The 24,950-nt window shown below is 45.7% G+C and overlaps 1 protein-coding gene across 1 annotated transcript in view; it reads right to left on the bottom strand.

The window, feature by feature from the left end:
• The window catches only part of LOC147684535 (extracellular calcium-sensing receptor-like), a 78,488-nt gene extending 54,247 nt beyond the window's left edge, over window positions 1-24,241 (bottom strand). Inside the window, exons 1-3 of the mRNA XM_086939695.1 lie at window positions 24,230-24,241; window positions 22,395-22,636; window positions 4,058-4,349 (exon numbers count right to left, since the gene is read on the bottom strand). Of these exons, the coding sequence (XP_086795821.1) occupies window positions 4,058-4,349; window positions 22,395-22,636; window positions 24,230-24,241 (546 nt within the window). The remainder of the gene's footprint in view (window positions 1-4,057; window positions 4,350-22,394; window positions 22,637-24,229) is intronic.
• Window positions 24,242-24,950: the final 709 nt, after the last annotated feature.

Below are 24,950 nucleotides of genomic sequence, written 5' to 3'. Positions count from 1 at the left end.
AAAGCAGGGCACAGAGGCACAACAAGCAACGAGGGGGCAGGAGCGGTACAGCAAGCACAAGCAACGAGGGGGCAGCAGGCACAAGCAACGAGGGGGCAGGGGGTCACAGAGGCACAAAAACCAGATCACAAGCAGGGCACAGAGGCACGAACACCGTATCACAAGCAAGGCAGAGAGGCACAAAAACCGGATCACACGCAGGGCACAGAGGCACATCAAGCAACTAGGGGGCAGGGGCAGAAGAGCACGCACAAGCAATGAGGGGGCAGGGGTGCAAGCACAAGCAACGAGGGGGCAGCAAGCACAAGCAACAAGGGTGCAGGGGGGCACAGAGGCACAAAAACCAGATCACAAGCAGGGCGGCACAGAGGCACAACAAGCAACGAGGGGGCAGGGGCAGGAGAGCAAGCACAAGCAACGAGGGGGCAGGGGGGCACAGAGGCACAAAAACCGGATCACAGGGGCCAGCAAGCACAAGCAACGAGGGGGCAGGGGGGCACAAAGGCACAAAAACTGGATCACAAGCAGGGGCGGCACAGAGGCACAAAAACCGGATCAAAAGCAGGGCACAGAGGCACAACAAGCAACGAGGGAGCAGGGGCAGGAGAGCAAGCACAAGCAACGAGGGGGCAGGGGGGCCCAGAGGCACAAAAACCGGATCACAAGCAGGGCACAGAGGCACGAAGACCGGATCACAAGCAGGGCACAGAGGCACGAGGGGGGGGCAGCAAGCACAAGCAACGAGGGGGCAGAGCGGCACAGAGACACAAAAACCCGATCACAAGCAGGGCACAGAGGCACAACAAGCAACGAGGGCGCAGGGGCAGGAGAGCAAGCACAAGCAATGAGGCATGGTGCTTCTGTCCTCCAGGGGTCACAGCAGCGTTGACTCGAGTAGGATGGCCGCCAGGGCCTTGCCTCCACAGGCGGGCAGATCGTCAGTTAATGTAGATAGACTGGACGCTAGCCCCTCTGGCCCTGCTCTTACCTGGACTTCCACACGCGCTCACTAAGCAGTTGTTCTGCTCCGGCACCATCAGGGAGAGGCAGCACCGTCCGCAGCGGCTCTGCCAGGCACACCCGGACAGACGAAACACCGGCCGCACCGTACCCACTGCAACGCCAGGTGCCCGCCGGCTTCAGATGTGTCCCCACCGCTGCCGATGATGTCGCCATGGCACACACGAGTCTCGGGAGCACGAGAGGGCTTTGTTGGGTGCTGTACAGCAGGTTGCACTCCGAGTGGTTCACCAGATTCCACCGGACAGCTTCTCCTCCTGCTTCCGGCGGCGGCAGCCAATTCCAGCGCGGTGGCGGGTGCTGCCAGCCTGTCCTCGAAAAAAAAGCAATGGAAAGCGAGGAATTCACTTCTGCCGGCAAAGGGAGTCCTGAACCTGCAGAAGCGCTCTGAAAACGAGGTGATTGTTGTCCGGGAAAAAACACAAACGGCTGCAGAAAAAAAAGCAAAGGAAAGCGAAAGCAAGGAAGTTACTTTTGCCGGCAAAGGGAGTCCCGAACTGGCAGATCGCTCCGAAACGGGTTGATTGTTGTAATTTCACGAAAACGGTGCAAGCTTCGGGGGGCAGGAGTAAGACAAGAGAAAGGGGTCCGAGCAGGCAACCAGGAGAAAGAAGCCAAGGTGGTGGAAACACCACCATGTTTCTCCGAGGCGAAGCAGAAATGCCTCGGAGAAACCCACGGTCATTTTCTGTTTCGGGGGCGCGGTTTTCTTTCTCTCCTCTTCCCATTGGCTGGAAGGTAAAATTCCAGCCAATGGGAAGAGGAGAGAAAGAAAACAAGAAAGAAGTGAAAAAAGACACCCCCGAATCGGAAAAAGACGGGGCTTGAACGGAGTGACCCCCCTCTCCTCCAATGGCTGGCCTCCATTTAGGAAGCCAGCCAATGGAGAAGAGGGGCGGGTTCAAGCCCCCATACTAAGAAACTTTAAATCTCGGACCGAGACTGCGCAAGCGCAGCCTACGGTCCTCGACCTAAAAATGGGTTGAAGGTCAGCCCCAGGGATGGGGTCCCCAGGACCAAAATAGGCCTGAGGAGAGGGGCCACATGGCCCCCTCCAAAATATTTTTTTTTAAATGTAAAAAGTGGGCATGCCCCGGGATGGGGTCCCCGGGGCCTAAAAAGGCCCTGAAGGAGGGCTCCTTGGGCTTCATAAGAAATAAAAGTAAAGGCCGGGACCCTGGAGATGGGGTCCCCAGGGCGAAATCAATCAAAGGAGGCACAAGGCCCCCTCCCATTTTTTACATATACATTTTTCAAAAAGTATCAGGCCCTAGTAGATGGGGTCCCTGGGCTCAAACAAAATGGTCCATGGATGGGGGGCACATCACCCCCCTTTCTAAAAAATAAATAAAGCTGCAACTTCCGGGAGGCCCCACCCTGTTTCTCCTCTGCGTATTGCCCCTCCTGGCACGCTCCTGGTTGGGGGTTGAAGTCCCCTAGGCTGCTGAGGGTACGTATGGGCCAAGAAGACCTCCTGTTACCTCCTGTAAGACCCACACAGTTGGATTGCTGAGAGGTAGTCAGAGGCCATGTCCCTTTCTCCACCACTCTGCAAACATGCCTCTTGGCGCACTGCTGGTGGGGGGATGAAGTCCCCTTGCCTCCTGAGGCCCTCAGTGCTAAAGTGGACCTCATCCCCCAAATAGTAGTGCACCTGGAGGCGCATTTGCAGAGTGGAGGAGAAAGAGGGCATGGCCACCAAAAACCTCTCAGCAAACCCACTGTGTGGGACTTGCTGATGGCAACTTGCGGGATAGTTGGCCCCCAGGGGCTCTTAATGGTCAAGGGGACTTCATCCCCCTACTAGTAGTGCACAAGGATACGCGTTGGAAGAGTGGTGGAAAAAGGGGGTGTGGTCTGCTATCAGATCTCAGCAATCCTGCTCTTTGGGACATACTGGAGGTATGGCTCACTGGTTGGAGCAGGCAGACCCTGAAGCAGAGGTCAGACTCGGGACCAGGGTTCAATTTCCGACGCGGCAGGGTCTTGAGCTCAAATGTCCATGGGCTCGATAATTCTCGCTTCGGTGCCTGACCTAACCATGGGTTCACACTCTGCAACTCTGGGCATTAAGCTTGCTTAATCTCCACAACGGCCCCCCTGCGGCGGGATGCCTGGCTTTCACCTTGGGGATGCCCTGTAGGGGCTATCTCACAGGGAAAAGCCAGGACGGGTTCCCAAGGCAAGCGCGGAGATACCCCTTCGGGGGTCGATTCTGGCGCTATATAAGAAACATAATAATAAAAGGAGGGGTAGTTGGCTCCCAAGGACATTTTTGGGGTCCAACTACCACTCCTGTTACCTCCAGTAAGTCCGACACAGCAGCATTGCCGAGAGCTGGTCGGATGCCCATCCCCCTTTCTCCACCACTCTGCAAACATGACTACTACTTTAAAAACCATAGAAATTAATGAAAAAAACAAAGGTTACAGGGACGTTATAGTTAGGAAATGGAATATTTAAAAAAAACATAGAAATTCACTGAAAAAAACCAAAGGTTACAGAGATGTTATATTTAGGCTCAGGTTTCACTTGTACAAAATGAGAGAAATTCAACAGTCATAGTTAGTTGAGGTAACTATAACTCACGCCCCTGCAAGGCACTGCTTTTGACCTCACATATAACATCACTCATGACTTGGGATGTAACTTTCAAGAATATATCAATTTGTCTTTGACTGTGAAAAATTGGTAGAAGAATGAGTGAAAACCCCATCTTTTGTTTTATACATAGAATGCAGTGTATGCTGATTGAATAGCTTTTGCTATGGTGAAACTGACTGTTTAATGAGAGTATGAAAACAAAAGTAATTGTTATAATGATTAATGTTCATGTATGGTATGTTTTGCATCAATATAATTTAATCTTTGTAAGGTTTATTGTTAACCAGTGAAGCTAAACCAATACCTGTAGAAGAATAGATGAGGCAGTGGATTTTAGAGGAGGCAGGCCAAACAGAATATAACAAATGTGCCCACTCCCTGGAATGTGTTCTGCAGTGAATAGTATTTTATATGTAAGAGGCTCATATCATACCTGAGGGAACCTGCTGAGCCCAAGAATTCTGGCCATGGGAAGAGCTTCTGCTGATGGGCCATCTCCGATAAACCCAGCCAGTTTGGGACTGAAATGACAGCAATAGTTAGGGATTGTCTCCTTCCCTCCTGAAAGTTGCTGCAAGGTTCCCCCGATAGCACCAACCTCAGATGAACATGAGTCATAAATCTCAAATCCCAAGGTGGTGTTAGGTAGGAGATAGGGGCTCGCGTTGATTTCATTGATGGCAAACACCATACCAAGGACACTCTGATAGTATTTTGGATTGATCCTGGAGTTAGAAAGGAAATGCTTTACTGCAAAATCTGGTCTACAACTCTGGCAAGTTTCAAACTCAAGCAAACGTTTAGACAGACAATTTTGAAAAAGTGTTACACACGTCTGAATGAAACGCATCTAAGTTGCATATTTAATGATAGTTTCCAAACCTGGGGCCTCATTTATGAAAAGTGACGCATCGCTGCGTGAAAACAGCGATGCGTCACTTTTCACTGCGCACTCCTTGCGACACCAATGATGCGTCATATTTAATGTATGACGCATCATGTCGCAAGGACTTACAGAAACGTCAGTATTTCTGACGCATCTGTAAGCGTAAAAGTGACGCATTGCTGGAGTGTGTCACAAAAGTGACGCAACTCCAGCAATGCGTCCTTTCACATGGGGAAAGCCCCATGTGAAAGGGCTTGCGTCAGTCTTACGCCTGCTGTGAGGCAGGCGCAAGATTTTGACGCAACAGCATCCTAAAAGTGACGCAGTGAAATCTCATAGCTTTCACTACGTCACTATTACGAGGCTTTTTGCGGGGGAACGCCCCCTCTGCATACATAATACCTGACGCAGGTATAATGTGGCGCAGGGGTTTAAAAAGTGACGCATCTACCTAGATGCGTCACTTTTTAAATATGGCGCAACAAGGCACATTTTGTACGCCGCTGGTGCGTCACAAAAAGTGACGCATCTGAGGTTCCGTGACGATTTGAACCCGTGTTTTCAATATTGTCGGAAATACATAATATTAGTATCAGCGAACCGCAAATGATCCATTTAGCATATCCTGGTGTTTTCACTACGATATGAGCAAGAGCACTCCTGTAATGAACACATTTCTGATCTACCCACGGCATCCATCTTAGATCATGGCTGCCATTTTGTGTTTCTTGCCCTCACATACGCAATAACCTCTGATCACTTCATTTCGATTAAGGACACGTAGCCTTAGCCGGAGATTCACCTCTATCATGACACGTGCACCTTAAACCAGATCACGCTGTAGCTGCATGACTCGACAAAGGCTGCCTCCTCTGCCCGAGGCCAGCCCACCTGAACTGGTTCTCGTGTCCATTGTCCTGATCATGATTAGGCGGCCGAAGCCGGTAGCCTTGCCCATTTACAACCCACAAGCATCTCTTATCCCGCTTTTCTATCTTCCACACCTGGCTCCGTTCCTTTCTTTCTGAAACTTTATTAGGGGGAGGTAACGAACTTTACGATGAGGCGGTCCGGGTCCTGAATACAATATCGACAGGGAATTGTGATGAACTAGTGGGAACCCCTCTTCGTGGATGTTTCGTATCAGATTGTATCAACAATTCCTGAGTAACGCCAAATATTTATTGTTTTAGGACACAAAGGTTTGGGAATGTACTAACATGTGAAATATTTGCCTGGAGCACAATTTTTAGTATATAAGGAGCAACCCTCTATGTACAAATTGAACAGGCTCCTAGACACTGCCCATGCGTAGTTTCTGTGACTTCTGTGTCCCTGCAGTAATAAACCTTTGGTCTTTGACGCCACCATCGAGAAGCCCGTGTTTCTGTTCATTTGCGCACCAAGGCAGGTGGAACTCCGGGGTCTTTGGGTGTTGTTCCCTGACACCTCTGGACGGAACCAAAAAGTCCAGAACTCCAATTGGCGCCCAACGTGGGGCGACGTCATTCGGTACCGGTCCAAAAGCCTGAAGAGTTCGAGAAGCTTCGTGTGAAGATTTCCGAGGGAGGCGCCCCACTTCATCGATCCCGGCATATCGCAAAAGTGGCCCGAAGTTCTCTTCCACGAGGGTTCCCGTTCAGGACGGCTGCAGTGGGCCGTTGCCTTGACCGTCGCCCTGTCTTGGACCCGAGGTGCAGCCCTTAGTACAGCGAAACGTGACGGGTTTCTCCTTGGTGACGTCTTCAGTGCCTCAGTTAAGTATTTAGTGGTAGCTAGCTGGTTACTTTGTGAGGGTTGTTAAAAATCCTTGATTGGTTCTTAGTTTGGTTTGGTTTCGTAGGATTATCACTAGTTGTTCTGGTCACGATAATCTATTTGGTTCAGTTTGGGTATCGATACATTAGTTTGGTTTTGTTAGGCCTGAGTTCTTGGTTCAAGTGCACATATTTGTTTCGTGTTTTGTTTGTTTTGTGTTCCAGACTGAAAATGGTAAGTCGGAGAAATTGTATGTTGTCGTGCTTCAGTTGCAACAGTGACTCACGGTTGGAGGATTCCTGTCTGGTTCCTCCGATTGGGACTCCCCTATATGATTTATATTGTAAACACGGTGTGGGTCCTATATCTTATAATGAGGTATGGGTCCGTTACACTGCGAAGGATGGTGTCCTTAGTTGGCCACTGCATGGTAGTTTTGAACCCGAAATTCTTGACAATTTAGAAGCGAAATTGTTTAGGAAGAAAGCCCGGCCGGCAATGTTTGATTCTTTCCGTTACTGGCGAAAGGAATCCAAACAGAGAGAAATGAAGAAATTTAAGAAAGAACAGAAAGAGAAAGAAGAGTTGACTCTAGAGCAAGCAACTAAACAGCTGCAAGATAACGAGTGTGAGAAGGCTATAGATGTGGCCATTAGAGAGCATAATTTAGCGATTGACAAGTGCTACCCTGCCTTGCCATCGAAAACGGCTAAGATACTAGAGGATCCCGAAAATGATCCTCTGTTGTCTTATCTGTTACGGTCACCTCCACCGTATGCACAAGGTGCTACGGCTCCACTTGTCCCGAATGTTCAATTGCCGGTTGCTGGACAACTTGGCATTCCTGCTCCTGCCCCTCAGAATCAAGTTCCTGTACCTCCTGTAGTGAATGTGAATTTTCCCACGGCTCCTCCTCTTCCTGGGTTGCCGACTTCTATACCTGTATCTGTCTCGCTTACACCTACTACTTCACAAACTATTTTTCTCGATACTCCTACTGCCTCGCTATCTGTTCCTACCTCTACTGTGTTTTCTACGTCTGCGAGTGTGTTAACTCCACTTTCTGTACATCGAAGAATCACTGATTCTGTTACTAATATACTGTCCCCTTTCTATAAAACTTTAATCAAGACTCCTACTTCTGACTCTGTTCAGAGACGTAGTCAGCATCCAAGCATTGAAGAACGGGGAATTTTAGATTCCACGGCTCTCAGATGGATTTCGAAGAGTAGAAGATATAGTACGAGAGATGTGCTAGATACGTTTATGCAATGGAAGGAACCAACGCAACGGTACGTCTTTGATGAGATGTGCTCGTTGTTACGTGAGGAAATAGAGGAAGATGATGTTGAATCAGACTTGGAAGATTTAATTAAAGTTCAAAAAGAGTTTGCTGCAGGAATGATAGTGGGCGATAATATAAAAGAAGCGATGGAACTTGTTTTAAGTTTTAGGAATGATCCATCTCTTCGTTCACCGAGAGATTTAGAAAAAGGTAAGACGAAACTGAGCCGCCAATATCCAATGAGGGAGGTTCCTCCAATTTGGCGTGAAGCAGTGGCAGCTGATAATAATGCTGGTATTGCAGCTGTTCCAGCAGGGTTCCAAAGAGTGTGGATACACATTCCGTGGAAACGAGCTGAAGTGCTAGCAGTGAAACAGGCCTTACCAGATCCGCACAAAAATCCTGCTGGATATTACAAGGAACTAACACAGACGGTTGAAGCTTGCGTAATGAACTTAGCAGACATTGATATGTTATTTGGAAATGTAGTTCCTCAACCAGTCTGGGCTAAAATTCATAGAGAGGATCATCAAGTGGCCTTAGGTGGTGATTGGGCAGCCATCACTGCAGCGGATGGCCAGCAAACGGGTGGTGCGAAACCTGAACCCCTAATTGCTAATCTTCCAGGGAGAATAATTGACTTAATGAAGACTCTGATGCCTGCATTACGTGTTAATTGGGACAAATTATCCGCATGCAAGCAAAAGAAAGATGAAAGTGTCTCCGACTTCTTCACGAGGTTCGAAGAGACTTTCGTAGATCATAGTGGTCAGGACATGAGCACAGAAGGAGGACAGAGACTGTTTGTTGATAAATTTGTGCATAATTTGTTACCTGAATTATGCAATAAGTTAAAAGATTCAGAGAGTGCGTGGGCTGTATCAACAACTGCGCAAATACTTGCAACTGCACAGTACTACGAAAATAGGGATAAAGAGGAAAAGGAGAAATCAGAAAAGAAAACGAAAGATTTAAAGACTAAAGTTCTGTTGCAGCAGGCGTATCCGCCTCGCACGAATCAGACTAATATGCAACAGGGTTCGTATCAAAGGACAGATTATAGTTCAACAAGGCCTCAATATCAGTGGAACCAATGTGCGTACTGTAAGAAAGAGGGTCACTACAAAAATGAATGTCCGATCTTAGTGCAAAATAATGCAGCAGCAGCTCAGAGAGGTCGTGGTGGTTTTGTGCAGAATTCTAGAGGTCGAGGGCGAGGTGCTATGCCTCCGCAGACGAATGACCGTCCCTCCAATCACTTTGATCAGAGAAATGGACAGTCAGCCCAGCAAAATAGATCTCAGCAATATCTTGTTGAAGACTATTGTGAAGTGGATGAGGGATTTCAGCAAAATGGGTACTAGGACAGCCATGGACAGAGAGAGGGAGTAGTATCAGTTCCAGTGGATCAGAGTGGGCCTTATGTCGCAGTAGCAACATCAGGTGTAGTCGAACCGTTTCTGTTGGATACTGGTGCCGCAAAAAGTTCTATCATTCATGCGAAACTCCCTGGCGCACCTTTGTCCGGCTCAACAAATGTTTCCGTAGGTTTTTCAGGCGCCCCTGTTTACAACCCTATATCTGGTCCTTTGTCTATTTCTGTTGGACCGTGTCAATTAAGAGCACCCTTGATTTTGACGACGGGTTGTAATGAAAATCTGCTTGGTTTAGACTTGTTAAAACGACTATATGCGACATTTTACTGTTCTCCGGAAGGGGTACAGCTTACGTTGGGTAAAAGAATAACTTCTCCGATGTACTTGTCAATGGATGCACTCCCGCCAGAGCTGCGCTCACTCCCTGATTCTCTTTGGGCGACTGGTCCTAATGATGTAGGCCTTTTAGAAATACCACCATATGTAGTCACTTTGAAAGCAAATGTGAAATTTCCAAGAATTCCTCAATATAAAATATCTAGTGAAGGAGAACGTGCACTCTTATTGATTGTGCAAGATTTGATTAAGAAAGGTGTGGTTGAAGAAACTAGAGGAAATGTTTGTAACAGTCCTGTACTACCGATTCTGAAACGAACTGATCCTACAAAACCTCCAGTGTACAGGTTTGTCATAGACCTTAGAGAAGTTAATAAGATTGTGGTTCCGCAGTTTCCTGTGGTTCCCGACATTACTGCCTTGTTAACATTGATTCCTGCTACGGCCACTTGGTTCTCAGTCATCGACTTGAAGAATGCCTTTTTCAGCATTCCAATAGCCGAAGAAAGCAGAGATATTTTCGGCTTCTGTCTAGGAGGTCGAAGTTTCAGATTTAAACGCGCTCCACAGGGCTACTGTGAAAGTCCATCTATTTATAGTCAAGCATTAAAAAGCCAGTTGGATTCTTTTGTCCTTCCTCCAGGTTCTGCCCTAGTACAGTATGTGGCTGCCGATGACAAGGAAACTTGCAAAGCAGCCACAATTTCCTTATTGCATCATTTGTCTAATTTGAATCACAAGGTATCTCCTTCCAAGATGCAATACTGCTGCCAAGAAGTGACCTACCTAGGTCATCTCTTGTCAAAGGAGGGAAGGAAGTTGACCCCAGAAAGAGTAAAAGCAATTACGCAAATGAGTGTTCCACGCACACAGAGAGAAGTACGTGCCTTTCTAGGTATTACCTCTTACTGTAGGCAGTGGATCCCAAATTTTTCTCTTTTAGCGAAACCATTGGTAGCCTTGACTGGGAAAAATGTTCCGAGTCCGGTGCCATGGTCTGATGAATGTCAGGAGAGTTTTACTGAATTACGAAAAGCTTTGTGTTCAGCTCCTGTATTGGGTACACCCGATTACAGTAAGCCATTTACGCTCTACGTTCACGAGAGAGAAGGTTGCGCGTTGAGTGTCCTGACACAGAAATTTGGTGATAAACAACGCCCTTGTGCGTATTTTTCATCAACATTAGATCCGGTAGCTAGAGCGTTACCCAGTTGTTTGAGAGCTACAGCGGCAGCTGCGGCTTCCATTCGACAATCTGCTGGTTTGGTGATGAACAACATGCTAGTGGTCATGGTTCCTCATGCAGTGGACACACTCATGAATCGAACGAAGACACAACACCTTACTAGTGCGAGACTATCTGGTTACGAGCTGACATTACTAGCGAGTCATATCCAGATCAAAAGATGTAATGTGTTGAATCCAGCAACGTTGTTGCCGGCTAATCAAGAGTCGAGTGATTCCGAGCCACATGATTGCTGTTTTAAAACGGAGGAAGAGACAAAAGGACGCATTGACTTGAGGGATACTCCATTATCAGATCCAGATGGTACGCTGTATGTGGACGGGTCATGTTTTAAATTGGAGAATGGTGATGTGACTGCTGCCTATGCAGTAACGACTTTGAAGACGATTGTGGAAACTGCAAGAGTGAGTCAGAATTCTGCCCAAGCTGCAGAATTAATGGCTCTAACAAGAGCGTGTGTTTTAGCTAAGGGAAAGAGAGTGAATGTCTTTACAGACAGTCAGTACGCATTTGGCGTGGCCCATAGTTTTGGCCGTTTGTGGAGAGAAAGAGGTTTCATTACGTCCCATGGGACTAAGATTCAACATGGTCAGCTAGTTAACGACTTGTTGGAATCACTAACCTCGCCGACTGAAGTTGCGATCGTAAAGTGCAGTGCTCATAAAGCAATCAAGGATGATGTTGGTCGAGGAAATGCTTTTGCTGACGAAATTGCTAAACAGACAGCTAGAGACATGATGAGCAGAATGTATGTTGCAACGTCTGCAAGATGGATCGCTGAGTCTGGAATGTGTGAGGACACAATGGAAAGTGTGAAAGAGATTCAGAAAGAAGCAACTGAGGAAGAGAAACGTATATGGAGAGAAAGTACGGGCAAGTTGGACTCGAATGGATGTTGGATTGATTTGACCGAACAGCAGCGTTGGATGTTGCCTGATGCGTATGTGCTTGCAGTGGTGACAATGGCGCATGGAGTGGCGCACATAAGTTCTAAAGGTATCTGTAAGATGTTGGCTCCAGTCTGGAAGAATGATGGAATCAGTAAGTGTGCAGAGAGAGTGGTGAAAAACTGTATGGTATGCCTGATGCATAATCCTGGCAAGGGAACTCCAACCCCTGCTGGTCATTTCGCTCCTCCTTCCTGCCCTTTTGAAGTGATTCAGTTAGACTTCATTCACATGGACCGCTGTAATAATTTAAAATATGTCCTAGTGGTGGTTTGTGCTTTTTCCAGGTGGATAGAAGCATACCCACTGAAGGACAATACTGCCTTATCAACTGCCAAAATTCTTCTCAAGGAATATTTCCCTAGATTTGGAATGCCACGGATTGTATGGTCAGATAACGGAAGTGAGTTTATAGGGAAAGTTATGCAGAGTGTGTGTGCAGGCCTAGGGCTGAAACAGAAATTCCACAGTGCGAACCATCCCCAGTCAGCTGGTTTAGTGGAGGGTTACAATGGCACCCTCAAACTGAAGATAGCTAAAATACAGGCATCCACAGGTTTAGCCTGGCCAGACGCACTCCCTTTGGCTTTGTTATCAACGAGAGCAACTGTACATTCTAGAGTAGGGCTTAGTCCGTATGAGATAGTCTTCGGCCGTCCGGCAAATATTTGGGGTGTGCCGAGGCCTAAACAGTTTTGTTCCATAGAATATCCTATGTTGATAGACTACCTTTACGACTTGACTGCTAAATTGAGTCTTATTCATCAACAGGTTTTCGATGCTTTGCCAAAACCTCCGGAGAGTCCAGGGCATCAGCTGAAACCGGGAGAATTTGTCGTCATCAGGAACTTTGCGAGGACAAAGAACCTTCAGCCACGCTACGTCGGTCCTTTCCAGGTCCTACTTTCAACGAGGACAGCAGTTCGTGTGGCTGGACGCAAGCATTGGGTGCACGCGTCCCATGTTAAGCGTGTCCCTTTGCCGCTTCCTTACGACGACTGGGTGAAGAAGGGAATTGGTTCCTCCGAATTTGAAAGCACTCCGAAGTTCATCCCTTTCAGCGATGCCGAATTAATAACTGACACTCCAAGCTCTGACTCTCCTTCAGAAAAGACTCCTTTGAACACTGAACGTTTGTCACCTGCATCAGAAAAGACTCTGTCATCTGCGAACCTGAACATTGCAACAGCTACCAGTGAAACGCTTTTTGCCGATCAGACAGTACCTGCGAAACAGAGATATAACTTAAGAAGCCGAAAAATGGACAAATAAAGCAGGCAACTGCATACTGTGATGTTTTAAAATATTGAACTTTTGCCCACAGCCAGGAAGTTTGCTATTATTTTATTGTTTTAAAAATTGCCTTGCCGTCTGGGTAGCCGTAGGGTCGTGACTGTGTGCCTAGTTGGATTTGCAGGGGTCTGACACAAGGTCGATCTTTCTGTTGGTTCTGGGAACTCCCAGGGCTGATAGAGGCATTTTCATCTACGTACACATCATCAGTGGTCGCGAGCGGATTGTAGAAGATGGAGCTTCCTGCGCTGCAACGAGGGAATGTGATTTACGTTCGCAGAAACAGACTTTACAGAATTCTTCGTAGCAAATGCTTTCTGATGCAATGTGCCATTACATTCTTGATCATTTTAGCAACATTGGTGGGTGGAATCGTCTTTAGTATAAATCTGATTTTTGTGCCAGTTACTACAGTACCTCCCCTTGATCCTGCTATTTCTACTGTTTCTTCTATACACTCTTTTCACTCGTTTCCTGAACATGAGCAAGCCCGACGCTCAGAATTCATTAACAACACTTTTGTACAGCTCTTGCACCAACACCAACTAGTAGTTAACACTACAGACTGCTGGGTGTGTGGCTTGATACCCCACACTATGGATAAAGGTATTCCTTATCTGGTTTTGCCTTTCAGCTACAATGGATCATTTCAGGCCCTTCAAACCATCTTTGCTTATGCCCTTGAAACCTATCCTCCACGTCCACCACGTTCCACTAAATATAACTCTGCCAACAAAGCCTTAGTCCAGGGAATTATTGACATGATCAAGGATGTCAATAATACTCCATCATACCCTAGAGACGAACTGCGAGTGTATTTAAGTTGGAATACTTCAGAATATCGCCTTAGTTTAGGAGAAAGCAAGCGTAAAAGCTCAACTCCAATCTGGGTCGTACCACACCGAGGTCAGGTCTGTCTGCAAGGTAATGGGAGAAATCCGAGAGCTCAGCTAGGGAGGAGCGAGTGCGTTGAAACTTATGTGTTTCCGGCTAACTCTTCCCCTGCCTTCCTTACTGCTAGGGGTACCTACTTCATTTGTCGAGACCGGGCATATACATGGTTACCTGCTGACTTTTCAGGTTCATGCTATATTGCTCGATTGTTGCCTCCAACATACACTGCTTCATCTGACTACCACAGAACCAGAGTAGCGAGAGGTGTCTTCAGCAAGGAAGATACCGCTGGTCAGGAAGCTGGAGACTTCTTCAAAGGCTTCCTTCCATTCTGGGGACCTATGGCCAATAGTAGAAACATACGTCAGCTAACACGGGTAGTTGAATCTACTATTACCGAAACTGCTGGTGCCCTTAGCAATCTGACAGCTGAGCTTCAGGCGGATAGACTCATGACGTTGCAGAATCGTATGGTTCTAGACGTTATACTTGCAGACCGAGGTGGGGTATGTAGAATGATCCAATCGAGCTGCTGTGTCTTTATTCCTAATAATGCTCCAACAGTCTATGAGGCGATCTCTAAGCTACACAAGATTTCCGACTCTATTCACGTAGATAAGGGAAACTGGTCCTTTATGGAATGGTTTTGGACTCTGATCTCAGCGTGGGGATGGAAAGTTCTAATGGTCATTGGTGTCATCTTAGTATTCCTATTCTCATGCTGCCTGATTATCCAGTGTGGTCCCGCTTTGTGTAGCCTTTGTGCTGCAACTTGTCTTAGGAAACCACCTGCAGTTGGAGAAAAGGCACGAGAAAGGATGATGATACAACAGCATGTCACTGACCTGATGAGTATAGAACTAGACTCTGATATAGACTGAGTAATTGCCTATGTAAGGGCAAAAGGAGGGTCTGAGGTTCCGTGACGATTTGAACCCGTGTTTTCAATATTGTCGGAAATACATAATATTAGTATCAGCGAACCGCAAATGATCCATTTAGCATATCCTGGTGTTTTCGCTACGATATGAGCAAGAGCACTCCTGTAATGAACACATTTCTGATCTACCCACGGCATCCATCTTAGATCATGGCCGCCATTTTGTGTTTCTTGCCCTCACATACGCAATAACCTCTGATCACTTCATTTCGATTAAGGACACGTAGCCTTAGCCGGAGATTCACCTCTATCATGACACGTGCACCTTAAACCAGATCACGCTGTAGCTGCATGACTCGACAAAGGCTGCCTCCTCTGCCCGAGGCCAGCCCACCTGAACTGGTTCTCGTGTCCATTGTCCTGATCATGATTAGGCGGCCGAAGCCGGTAGCCTTGCCCATTTACAACCCACAAGCATCTCTTATCCCGCTTTTCTATCTTCCACACCTGGCTCCGTTCCTTTCTTTCTGAAACTTTATTAGGGGGAGGTAACGAACTTTACGATGAGGCGGTCCGGGTCCTGAATACAATATCGACAGGGAATTGTGATGAACTAGTGGGAACCCCTCTTCGTGGATGTTTCGTATCAGATTGTATCAACAATTCCTGAGTAACGCCAAATATTTATTGTTTTAGGACACAAAGGTTTGGGAATGTACTAACATGTGAAATATTTGCCTGGAGCACAATTTTTAGTATATAAGGAGCAACCCTCTATGTACAAATCGAACAGGCTCCTAGACACTGCCCATGCGTAGTTTCTGTGACTTCTCTGTCCCTGCAGTAATAAACCTTTGGTCTTTGACGCCACCATCGAGAAGCCCGTGTTTCTGTTCATTTGCGCACCAAGGCAGGTGGAACTCCGGGGTCTTTGGGTGTTGTTCCCTGACACCTCTGGACGGAACCAAAAAGTCCAGAACTCCACACCGGCGGCACAAAACTGACGCAAGGCCTCATAAATAAGGGCCAGTGTCTTTTTAGGGTTGACACGAAATCCAAGTAATTCATTTCCTCTGAGCAAATGTATAATGAACATTCACGATCACTCGACTATAAACACAACAGCATACAGCAGAAGGCGCGCCAACATAAAGGGGAAAGCGGGTGTAATTGGCAAGGGAGAGGAAGTGTGAGATTCTTGCTATATGTAGACGACCAGGGGGTGTTGTAGGGAGGTGGTATGCAGGCTGGTTTATCTCTCAGATGTGATGGTCCTGGTGTGCATGCTTCCTTGTTTGATATTGTCTGTGTCACAAGTCCTTCAGCTGCGCAAAAGGATTCACTGAAAGGTCAACTTCTTACCATTACGTCTTGTACCTACTTTTTATATACAAAGGGCCTCATTTATGAGCCCTTGCGTCACTTTTACGCCGCCGGTGCGTCACTTGTTGTGATGCACTAGTGGCGTAAAAAATGCGCCTTGTTGCGCCATATTTACAAAAGTGACGCATCTAGGTAGCTGCGTCACTTTGTAAACCCCTGCGCCACATTATACCTGCGCCAGGTGTAATGTATGCAAGGGGGGCGTATTGACGCAAGAAAGGGTCGTAGAAGTGACACAGTGAAATCTATGAGATTTCACTGCGTCACTTCTAGGACGCCGTTGCGTCAAAATCTTGCGCCTGCCTCACAGCAGGCATAAGACTGACGCAGGCCCTTTCACATGGGGCTTGCCCCATGTGAAAGGGTGCATTGCTGGAGTTGCGTCACTTTTGTGACACACTCCAGCAATGCGTCACTTTTGCGCTTACAGATACGCCAGAAATACTGACGTATCTGTAACTCCTTGCAACATGATGCGTCATACATTAAATATGACGCATCATTGGTTTCGCAAGGAGTGCGCAATAAAAAGTGACACATCGCTGCTTTCACGCAGCGATGCGTCACTTTTCATAAATGAGGCCCAAGATTCTTATGCCACAAATTCGTTCTGAGGTAGGAAGTGAAAAACATCAATATTCCACAATCTCAGTTTCCGCTGGTCCTCAGAATACTACTGAGGCTGCATGTGTGAGCAGCATGGCACTGCTGCCAATCATCTAATGATGCCATGTGAATGGAACAGCAAGGACAGCCCAGACACACTGATCCACATCGCTTGGATTCTGTGAGCTAATGTCCCATCTTGGAATTTGTTTATTTACTTTTTTTCTCCGGACTATGGAATGCATGTCTGACAATTGTGAAACCAAAGAATTCAAGAGTGTGAAAGGGGAATCCAGTTGCTGTGGCTTATTTTAGTTGCAGTTTCAAAGCCTGTATTATGGGGCATATTTCTGTACAGGGTCAGCACAGAGGAATAATATATCACTTGTATCCTTTCTTATTCGCAATTTGATTAAAAAGATATTGCTGATGGACAGATCTTTGTAGCTCTATCTGCCCAAAGACATTAAATGAATCAAAAAAATATACAATTTCTTTGTAACACAATGCACACAAAGGGCAAAGAAGAATTCCTATGGACAGATAAAGGATCTGTCGAAACAAGAAGTGAGGGGCAGATGTATCAAGATACCTATTTGCGATTCTCAAATAGCGATTTTTTGAGAATCGCTATTTGAGAATTGCAAATGGTATGTAACAAAACAAATCGCAATTTTTTAGCGACTTCTTGATATTCCTTAATTGTGAATTCGCAATTAAGAAATACTTTCCCATTCATTTCTATGGGCCAGGAGGCCCATAGGAAGGAATGGGAAGTTATTCTCAATTTGCGATTCGCAATTTGCGAATCGCAAATTGAGAATAATTTCAAGGGTGCAGGGGTGTCCAAAGGACACCCTGCTGCACCCCTGAAATTTACATGTGTGTGCATATGGCGCACGTGCGCCACATGGCAACTTTACGAATGCCAAAAAGTGCATTTGTAAAAGAAATCGCAAATTACCACCAACTATAAGTTGGTGGTAATTTGCGATTTCTTAATTGGAATTCGCACAACTTGGGTGCTTCATACATAGCATTTAAGGAATCGCAATTTGCGATTCTTTAAACGCTGACGCAAAATTAAGTTATCGCAAATTTTGCGATTCCTTAAATTTGCGATGCAATTTCCATGATACATCGCATTTTCCATTTTTTTTCTCGCAAACGCTGTTTTTTTGCGAGTCGCAGCGTTTGCGAGAAAAAAACCAGACGATACATCTGCCCCCTAATCTGATAAATTACACGAAACACCTGGGCCTTTCATCACTCCAGACTATGCTGTGGAAGGACTAAGAACATATGCGACCAATTAATGCTTTTTACTTCTTGAAATAATGAGCAACAGCATTTTGGGCCTCGTTTCGGAGGAATTGGCACAGGGAAGCACTGCAAGGAATCACGCTGTACTGCGTCACAACAAAAGGACAGAAATGTGCTGTATTTATGTGATACGGCGTATTCCTGTCCTTTTCCCCTGGGCTGGTGCACAACAGCCTACCATGCGCCAACGCAGGCACTCTTGCACCATGATGCAAGGGTGTCTGCTTGATTTTGTTCAGGTAGGGACACCTTCTGGCACAAAATAAATCAATTGAGGCGATTTCCTCTTTCTTTGTGCGCTGCAGAATTCAGCACATATAAAAAAAGGAAACATTAGGAGACATGAAAACATTTTTCCTTGTTGGACCTCCAAAATGCCACCCCTGGAGTGGCGTTATAATCTGACGCAATCCCAGGTTTACGATTCAGCGTCAACCTGAGCATGCTTCAGATTCCATAGGTGTTGCATGGGAATCAATCAATCAATCAATCAATCAAAGCATTTATATAGCGCACTACTCACCCGGAGGGTCTCAAGGCGCTAGGTGGGGGGTCCGCTACTGCTCGAACAGCCAGGTCTTGGGCTGCGTGTCCTTGACTTTAGTTATGTTTACAAGACACTCTACAAAGGGCCTTAATTGCAGCCACTACAAGAATCAAGAGACCAAGTCATCCAACTTCAGGTGTCCTCTTGGCTCAAACTTTGGCCGTGCCCTACCTGTGCAGGGTGCAGTGGCTGGCATTTGCTTACCGAAAAGACGCAGCCCCATGCTCCCAGAATGCACTAAGAATTACTTTTGGCCTCGCTCCATAAGTGTTCTTGTGCTCCCTGGGTCACAGGACTCAAGCTGCACCCCAGTGACGAGTCTCAAACAGACCAAAACTGGTTGCATTGTTTGTGTCTCTGCTCAGAGGGGACCGGCCCTGGCAGTTAGGGATTGATTGTTCCTTTTGGAAAAGGAGCAATGCTTGTTTGCATATAGCTAGTACCTGGCTGAGGAGACATGGTGGCAAAAAAACAATGGACTGTAGGGTGACCCGGAGTAATTGACAATGAATGAGAATAATTCAGCTTTTATTTTCATCACTGTAGGATCCGGAAGCAGCTTGTGAACACTAAGCCCAAGGTACAGTCCATTTCTACTTTGAGTTTTTCACACTCCACGCTCTGTGTAGTGTGCGTAAATCCCCAAAACTCTGCATAGCAGCATTTTTCCTCTCTTGTGGCTCACCATCATTAAGTTGGCGAGGGCAAGCAAGAAAAATCCAATGCTAGACCACCTCCCAGTGAGATTTCTCAATGTGGGCAGTTGCGGCAGGTCACTACCTCTCGCTTTGAGAAATCTGAAGGTCACATTGAGGAAGCCGCTGCTCGAGTAGAACATCTACTCGAGCGGCACAATGAAGCTGCACTCTCTTGCACTGTGCCTGGTGCTGTTTGTGCTGATTTTACAGCACAGGTCAGATGCCTGGCGATAAAAATCAGCAAGAACAGAGCAACTTACCTCACTCCACCACTTGCGGAACTCCGACAAATGCAGCAGTTTGTTTGTCACTTCACGGAACTCCATGAACTAGGCCCAGGCTTAATTTAGACATATTTGGTGTTTGTAAAATGGACAAAAATGGCTCTTGTGCCATTAAAAATGAACAGAAATTGTGTTTTATGTAGTTGTATTTTGATTTAAACAAGCTTTTAGCTGGTTTAACCACATGCACAAAATAGGCAAAACGTGGCAATAGTACATGAAAAGGTCTCTGTGATATAGATCTGGAAAAGTTTGGCTTTTATTAGTATAAATGCACTACCCCTCGGACTGCAGCGATGGCAACAGTAGGTGTAACACTACTTGGTAAGGAATTAAAAGGAGCACGCAATAATCTTTGAAGGGATTTTAAACTATACTCACCTGAAGGATGTGATAAGTGCACATCATCCATAAAAATTATGTTCACCTATTTGGTGGCACATAATATATGTATTAATGCATGTATGTATGTATATGGTACTTCTAGAACACACACTCATAGTTATGTTATCTTAAACAGTCTAGTAGAGCACAGCAGCTACCCAACAACGGGTATCCTAGCACTGACATAAAGAGTTAAACTGAAAAACAGGGTTATCTAAAATAAGGTAATCCAAAAAGTATCAAAAGAGTTGGGTTTTTAGTTGCTTACTAAAATGTAACAAATTATTGTTTGACGCAAGCTGAACAGGAAGAGTGTTCCATAATTTGGTGGTGAGATAGGCAAATGAGCGACCTCCTTCTCTTGCTCTCTTGATTCTGGTGAAGTCAAGAAGGGAAAGGTCGTTTGATCTCAGTGATCTTGTGGCTGTGTGTGGGGTAATGAGGCACTGAAAAATGTGTGTGCCTGGTGAGTTTTAAGCCTATGAGCAATGCATATGGACTTTAAATATTTTCTATTTTTGATCTTCAGCTAGTTAAGTTGCACGAGCGCCAGGCGTGCAGAGTTAATTTTTGGCACACCTAGTAAGGCGCATACTGCTGCGTTTTGAGTAGCCTGTTAATTTTTAGGACATATGCTGGGCTACAGAGATACAAGGAGTTGCCATAGTCCAGGCATGAAATCATTCGGCCTTGGACCACTGTCCTCTGACACTCCAGAAGAAGCCATTTAAGCATTTTGCTGAGGGATCTTAGCAGCCCAAAGCACATGCCTGCCACCTTCATCACCTGGGAAACCATGGTCAGATCTTTATCCAAGGTGATGCAAAGGCTCTTAACTTCAGGCTAAGGAATAGGGGGCTATCCCAAACAAAAGGGCCATAGGAGTTGGTCCCAGAGCGAAGGGTTGTTTCCAACCACCAACACCTCAGTTTTGTCTCCATTCAACTTTAGATGACTTGACGCCTTCCAACTAGCCACCTGCTTCATGCATGTAGTAAGCTTCTTAGAGGTGGAATTGGTAGTGGGTGACAAGGAGAAGGCAATCTTCATGCTGTCAGCATAGGATACCATTGAGAAGCCATAAGAGCAGATGATGCCAGAGGGAGAACGCACACAGAGCATCTGGCTGCCTCCCCTCACCTCTTCACCCAAAGATATCATATCTGGTGTATCACAAGTAACCATCAGCCCCACCCTGTTAAACATCTACATTACCCCATCACAGCCGTCATCACACTTCATGGACTCAACATAATCTCCTAAGGAGACGACACTCAACTGATTCTCTCACTCACCAAGGACAACTGCTACCAACTCAACTTTTTGGGAAAAACTCCTCCACTTGGGACAACAGCTGGTGGCCTGCAGAATCGGACCTGCACTCATACCGACCGACTATACACGCAACCTCAGTATCATCCTTGACAGCCAACTGACTATGAAATGACAGTCAACGCAGTCGCCTCCTCATGCTTCCACACACTCCGCTTGCTCCACAGAATCTTCAGATGGATCCCAACCAACACCAGAAAGACTGTCATACAGGCCCTCATCACCAGCCACCTCAACTAAGGCAATGCCCTCTATGCTCACATCTCCACCCAGCTTCTCAGTAGACTCCTGACCATACAGGATGCTGCAATCATACTCATCCTGGACCTCCACAAATGCACCCACATTGCCCCCCACATGAGACACCGCCACCGGCTCCCAATCCAAGAGAGATGCCAGTTCAAGATCCTCGTGCATGGCTACGAAGCCCTCCATGACCTAGGACCTGCCTACATCAACCCCCAACAGAAATTCTACCAACCCTCTAGACACCTGCGCTCTTTTTCACTTGCCCTCGCATACACCACCTGCGGTTGGGGCTCCTTCTCCTACATCACTGTCAAGACCTGGAACGACCTTCCTCTCCAGCTACTTACAGTCCCATACTGGCAGACTTCAGAATGAGACTCAAGACATGTCTCTTCGAAAGAGACACATTGCCCAGATACCCCTAAAAATGACAGTGTTTTACTTTACAAATGCTGAATAATTGATTGATATGTGTTGAGAAGCGTAGGGCTAAAAAGGAGAGCCCTGCGGTACTCCACATCCCTGCTTAAGTTTTTGTGATAAGAAAGGCCCTTTGCTCACTTGAAAACTTCTGTTGGATAGAAATGATGCTAGCCAATTCAGTGCTGTCCCTGAGACACTTGTTGCTTTTAACCTGTCATTTAGAACTCAGTGTGAGACGGTATCAAAAACTGCGCTCAAATCAAAAATAATGAACGCAGCAGACCCCCAATGGTCTAGAATCCTAGTGATCATTTACACCAAATATTCATTTACACCTGAGCTCTGTAAAGGTGTCAAACTACTTGGCCACCAACTTTTCCAAATCTTGACCAAAGAGTGACGTTGAAGAAGCTAACAAAGTTTTTTAAACAAAGAATGAGGTGAAATAGTCGCAGAAGAATGGACTTTGCTATGAACATTAGAAATAGCATTCTACTGTTTAGGAAAAACTATTTTTGAGCTCTGTTAGGGTAGCACTTAAATATGCAAGTACACAAATATGCAAAGTTGGAATAACCTTCATATTACTATTCTGCACAGTTTATCAAGGAAAGGACAGTGACAGAAGAGGTTGATTTACCTTTGACAGCGCCTGGGAGCAGGAGGTTCAGTGAATATGGATTTTGCTGAAGAAATAACAGTCTCCAAGTGAACTGCAGCCACAATCCCAAATATAACATCACCCTCCTTGGAGTAAGACTTTATGTTTGGTGTGAATAGCCCACAGCGAGTCAACAGGTCTTCAGCTGCTCCAGCAGATATAGTTTTCCACATGTACATTATGACTAGCAGATATGTTTGGACCATCCTGAAGCGCAGAACCTGTTGGAGATGTTATCCTTTTCAGTGGCCTGAAGATGACGCTGTACTTACAACAAATATTAACTTATTAGGTGAGAGTGAACCTGTATCTTAAATGCAAATACTTTTTCATCCTTGTAACCTACTGATATTCTCTTTTAGTGGTAGATTTCTCAGATTAAGGCATAGATTCTGCATAGGAGGAGCTTGAACCTGCTGCTGCTCTTAGATCACTTTCCTGTCTTTCCACATCTGTTAAGATCAAAGAGGGTAGATTTAACTTTTTTAATGCAAAGCAAGTAATTGCTAGGCTGTGTTGAGTAAAAAAGAAAGAGCAGGAATGAGCCATATTTACAAAGACATGGAGCATTTCCGCTATTTCCTAGCGCAGGAGTACTTGTGGCTGCCTAGCCCTAAGACAGGCATCCTAACAACATGGTGCAAAGATGCCTGCCTTATGGCTTGGATTGTTTTTGCGCCAGAAGGGACAGCTTCTAGCACACAAAAACAATTCTTAATGTCATTTTCCCCATTTGTACGTATGCTGCAGAATGCAGCATGCACACAAAGAGGAAGTGACAAGGAGAAATAAAGATATTTCTCCCTGCTACACCTAGGTCGGGTTGGCACACTATTTTGGTTCAATCCCAGGTTTACAGAACTTTGCATATCTGGGAAGGTCCTTCTCCTACCTGGCCGCCAAGACCTGGAACTCCCTCCCGACCGACCTGCGCCTGACCCAAGACCACCTCTCCTTCAGGAAGAAGCTGAAGACCTGGCTGTTCGAGCAGTAGCGGCACCCCCCCACCCCCAGCGCCTTGAGACCCTACGGGTATGTAGCGCGCTCTATAAATGTCATTGATTGATTGATTGATTGGGTGCATGGGAACACTCATACTCCACCCATGGAACACTTCTCTGCCACAAGTTAACTCCATGGCTGCTAAGGCAATTCCCCCACTGTGCTGACTTTTCATTTACTCCATTGTTCATGACGAGCTCAGCTCGTCATGAGTGTACGAGAGGTGTACTGCATGACGAGCTGAGCTCGTCATGAGCGTCGAAGGAGTTAAATCATAGCAGGGGTACTACCTCGGATTTACTAAACAACGTAGAGTCATACAGGGTGACCGTGTGTGGCTTAGCATTTCAAACTAAAGGACTTGTTTTGCATTGCGAGGACTTGAAGAACACATGGGCAAAGTAAGCCCTAACTAAATCTGGCCCTGGGTTTCATCTTTGGCCAGAATATTTCACTATCTTTCAAGATACGAACAGTTTTAAGTAGCCATTATTTCTACCTGCCAGACTGAAACCATTCCTCTGACTGCTGCCCCTCGATCACAGAGCTCATTAAATAGAAGCCTCTAATAACTTCACCCTACTTTATTTCAAAAGCTTTTACAAAGGTTTTCCAGGCAATCTCACTGCCATACTACAAAGACTGCAGAATGCTCCAGAAGGTCAACTATTGGACTACAAAAGCAAGAGTCCTTAACATAAGAAAGTCACTTTATCCATTGGCTTCTAGTAAAAGACAAAATCTAACTTAAATTAGCAACATGGATGTACCTTAGTTATTACCACCAAGGACCCACATTGACCACTGCTTACCATCTTGGGCATGGAGGAACACAGATCAGACCTTTTTTACAGAACCCTTGATAGCCAACAAAATCCTTTTATGAGTCAGGGTCAAGCCTCTGGAACACATTCACTTCCAATGTAGAACATTCTTCATGTTTCCATCTTCAGAGAAGCAGGTAAAACCTATGTATTCTAGACCCTCCTGAATGATTGATACCAAGGGCATTTTTGAAAGGTGATTCTCTGTCAGAAGATATACACAAACCTGTATAAACATATATATATATATATATATATATATATATATATATATATATATATATATATATATATATATATATATATATATATATATATATATATATATATATATATATATACATATATACACACACACACACACACACACACATATATATATCTACACATATTTTTGACTCTCTAGAGCACGTTACATTAATTGTCACGGCAAGAACACAGAGGTTCTCAGGTTCTCTTTGAGGAAGATGTTCAAATGAACATCTTCAAATGTTGATGGAGATGAAAAGGAAGACGTTTTACTAGGACTAGGACCAAATAATATGTAACAAAACCATTTAAATTACAGGCATGATAAACACTAAGATACCTACTTTTTGCTTCCCCTTCCTGATTTACATTGAACCTGTTCAAATGCAGTGACAATCAAATGTTGTTGCTGTCGCTTGTGCACCTCCCATAATAAACCAGTGTTCCATGGGCCAGTGTA

Source organism: Lissotriton vulgaris, chromosome 10 (genome assembly GCF_964263255.1).
Source record: "Lissotriton vulgaris chromosome 10, aLisVul1.2, whole genome shotgun sequence".
Classification (NCBI taxonomy): domain Eukaryota; kingdom Metazoa; phylum Chordata; class Amphibia; order Caudata; family Salamandridae; genus Lissotriton; species Lissotriton vulgaris.
Note: the sequence above shows the minus strand (reverse complement) of the source record. Positions and strands in the feature narration are given on the sequence as shown.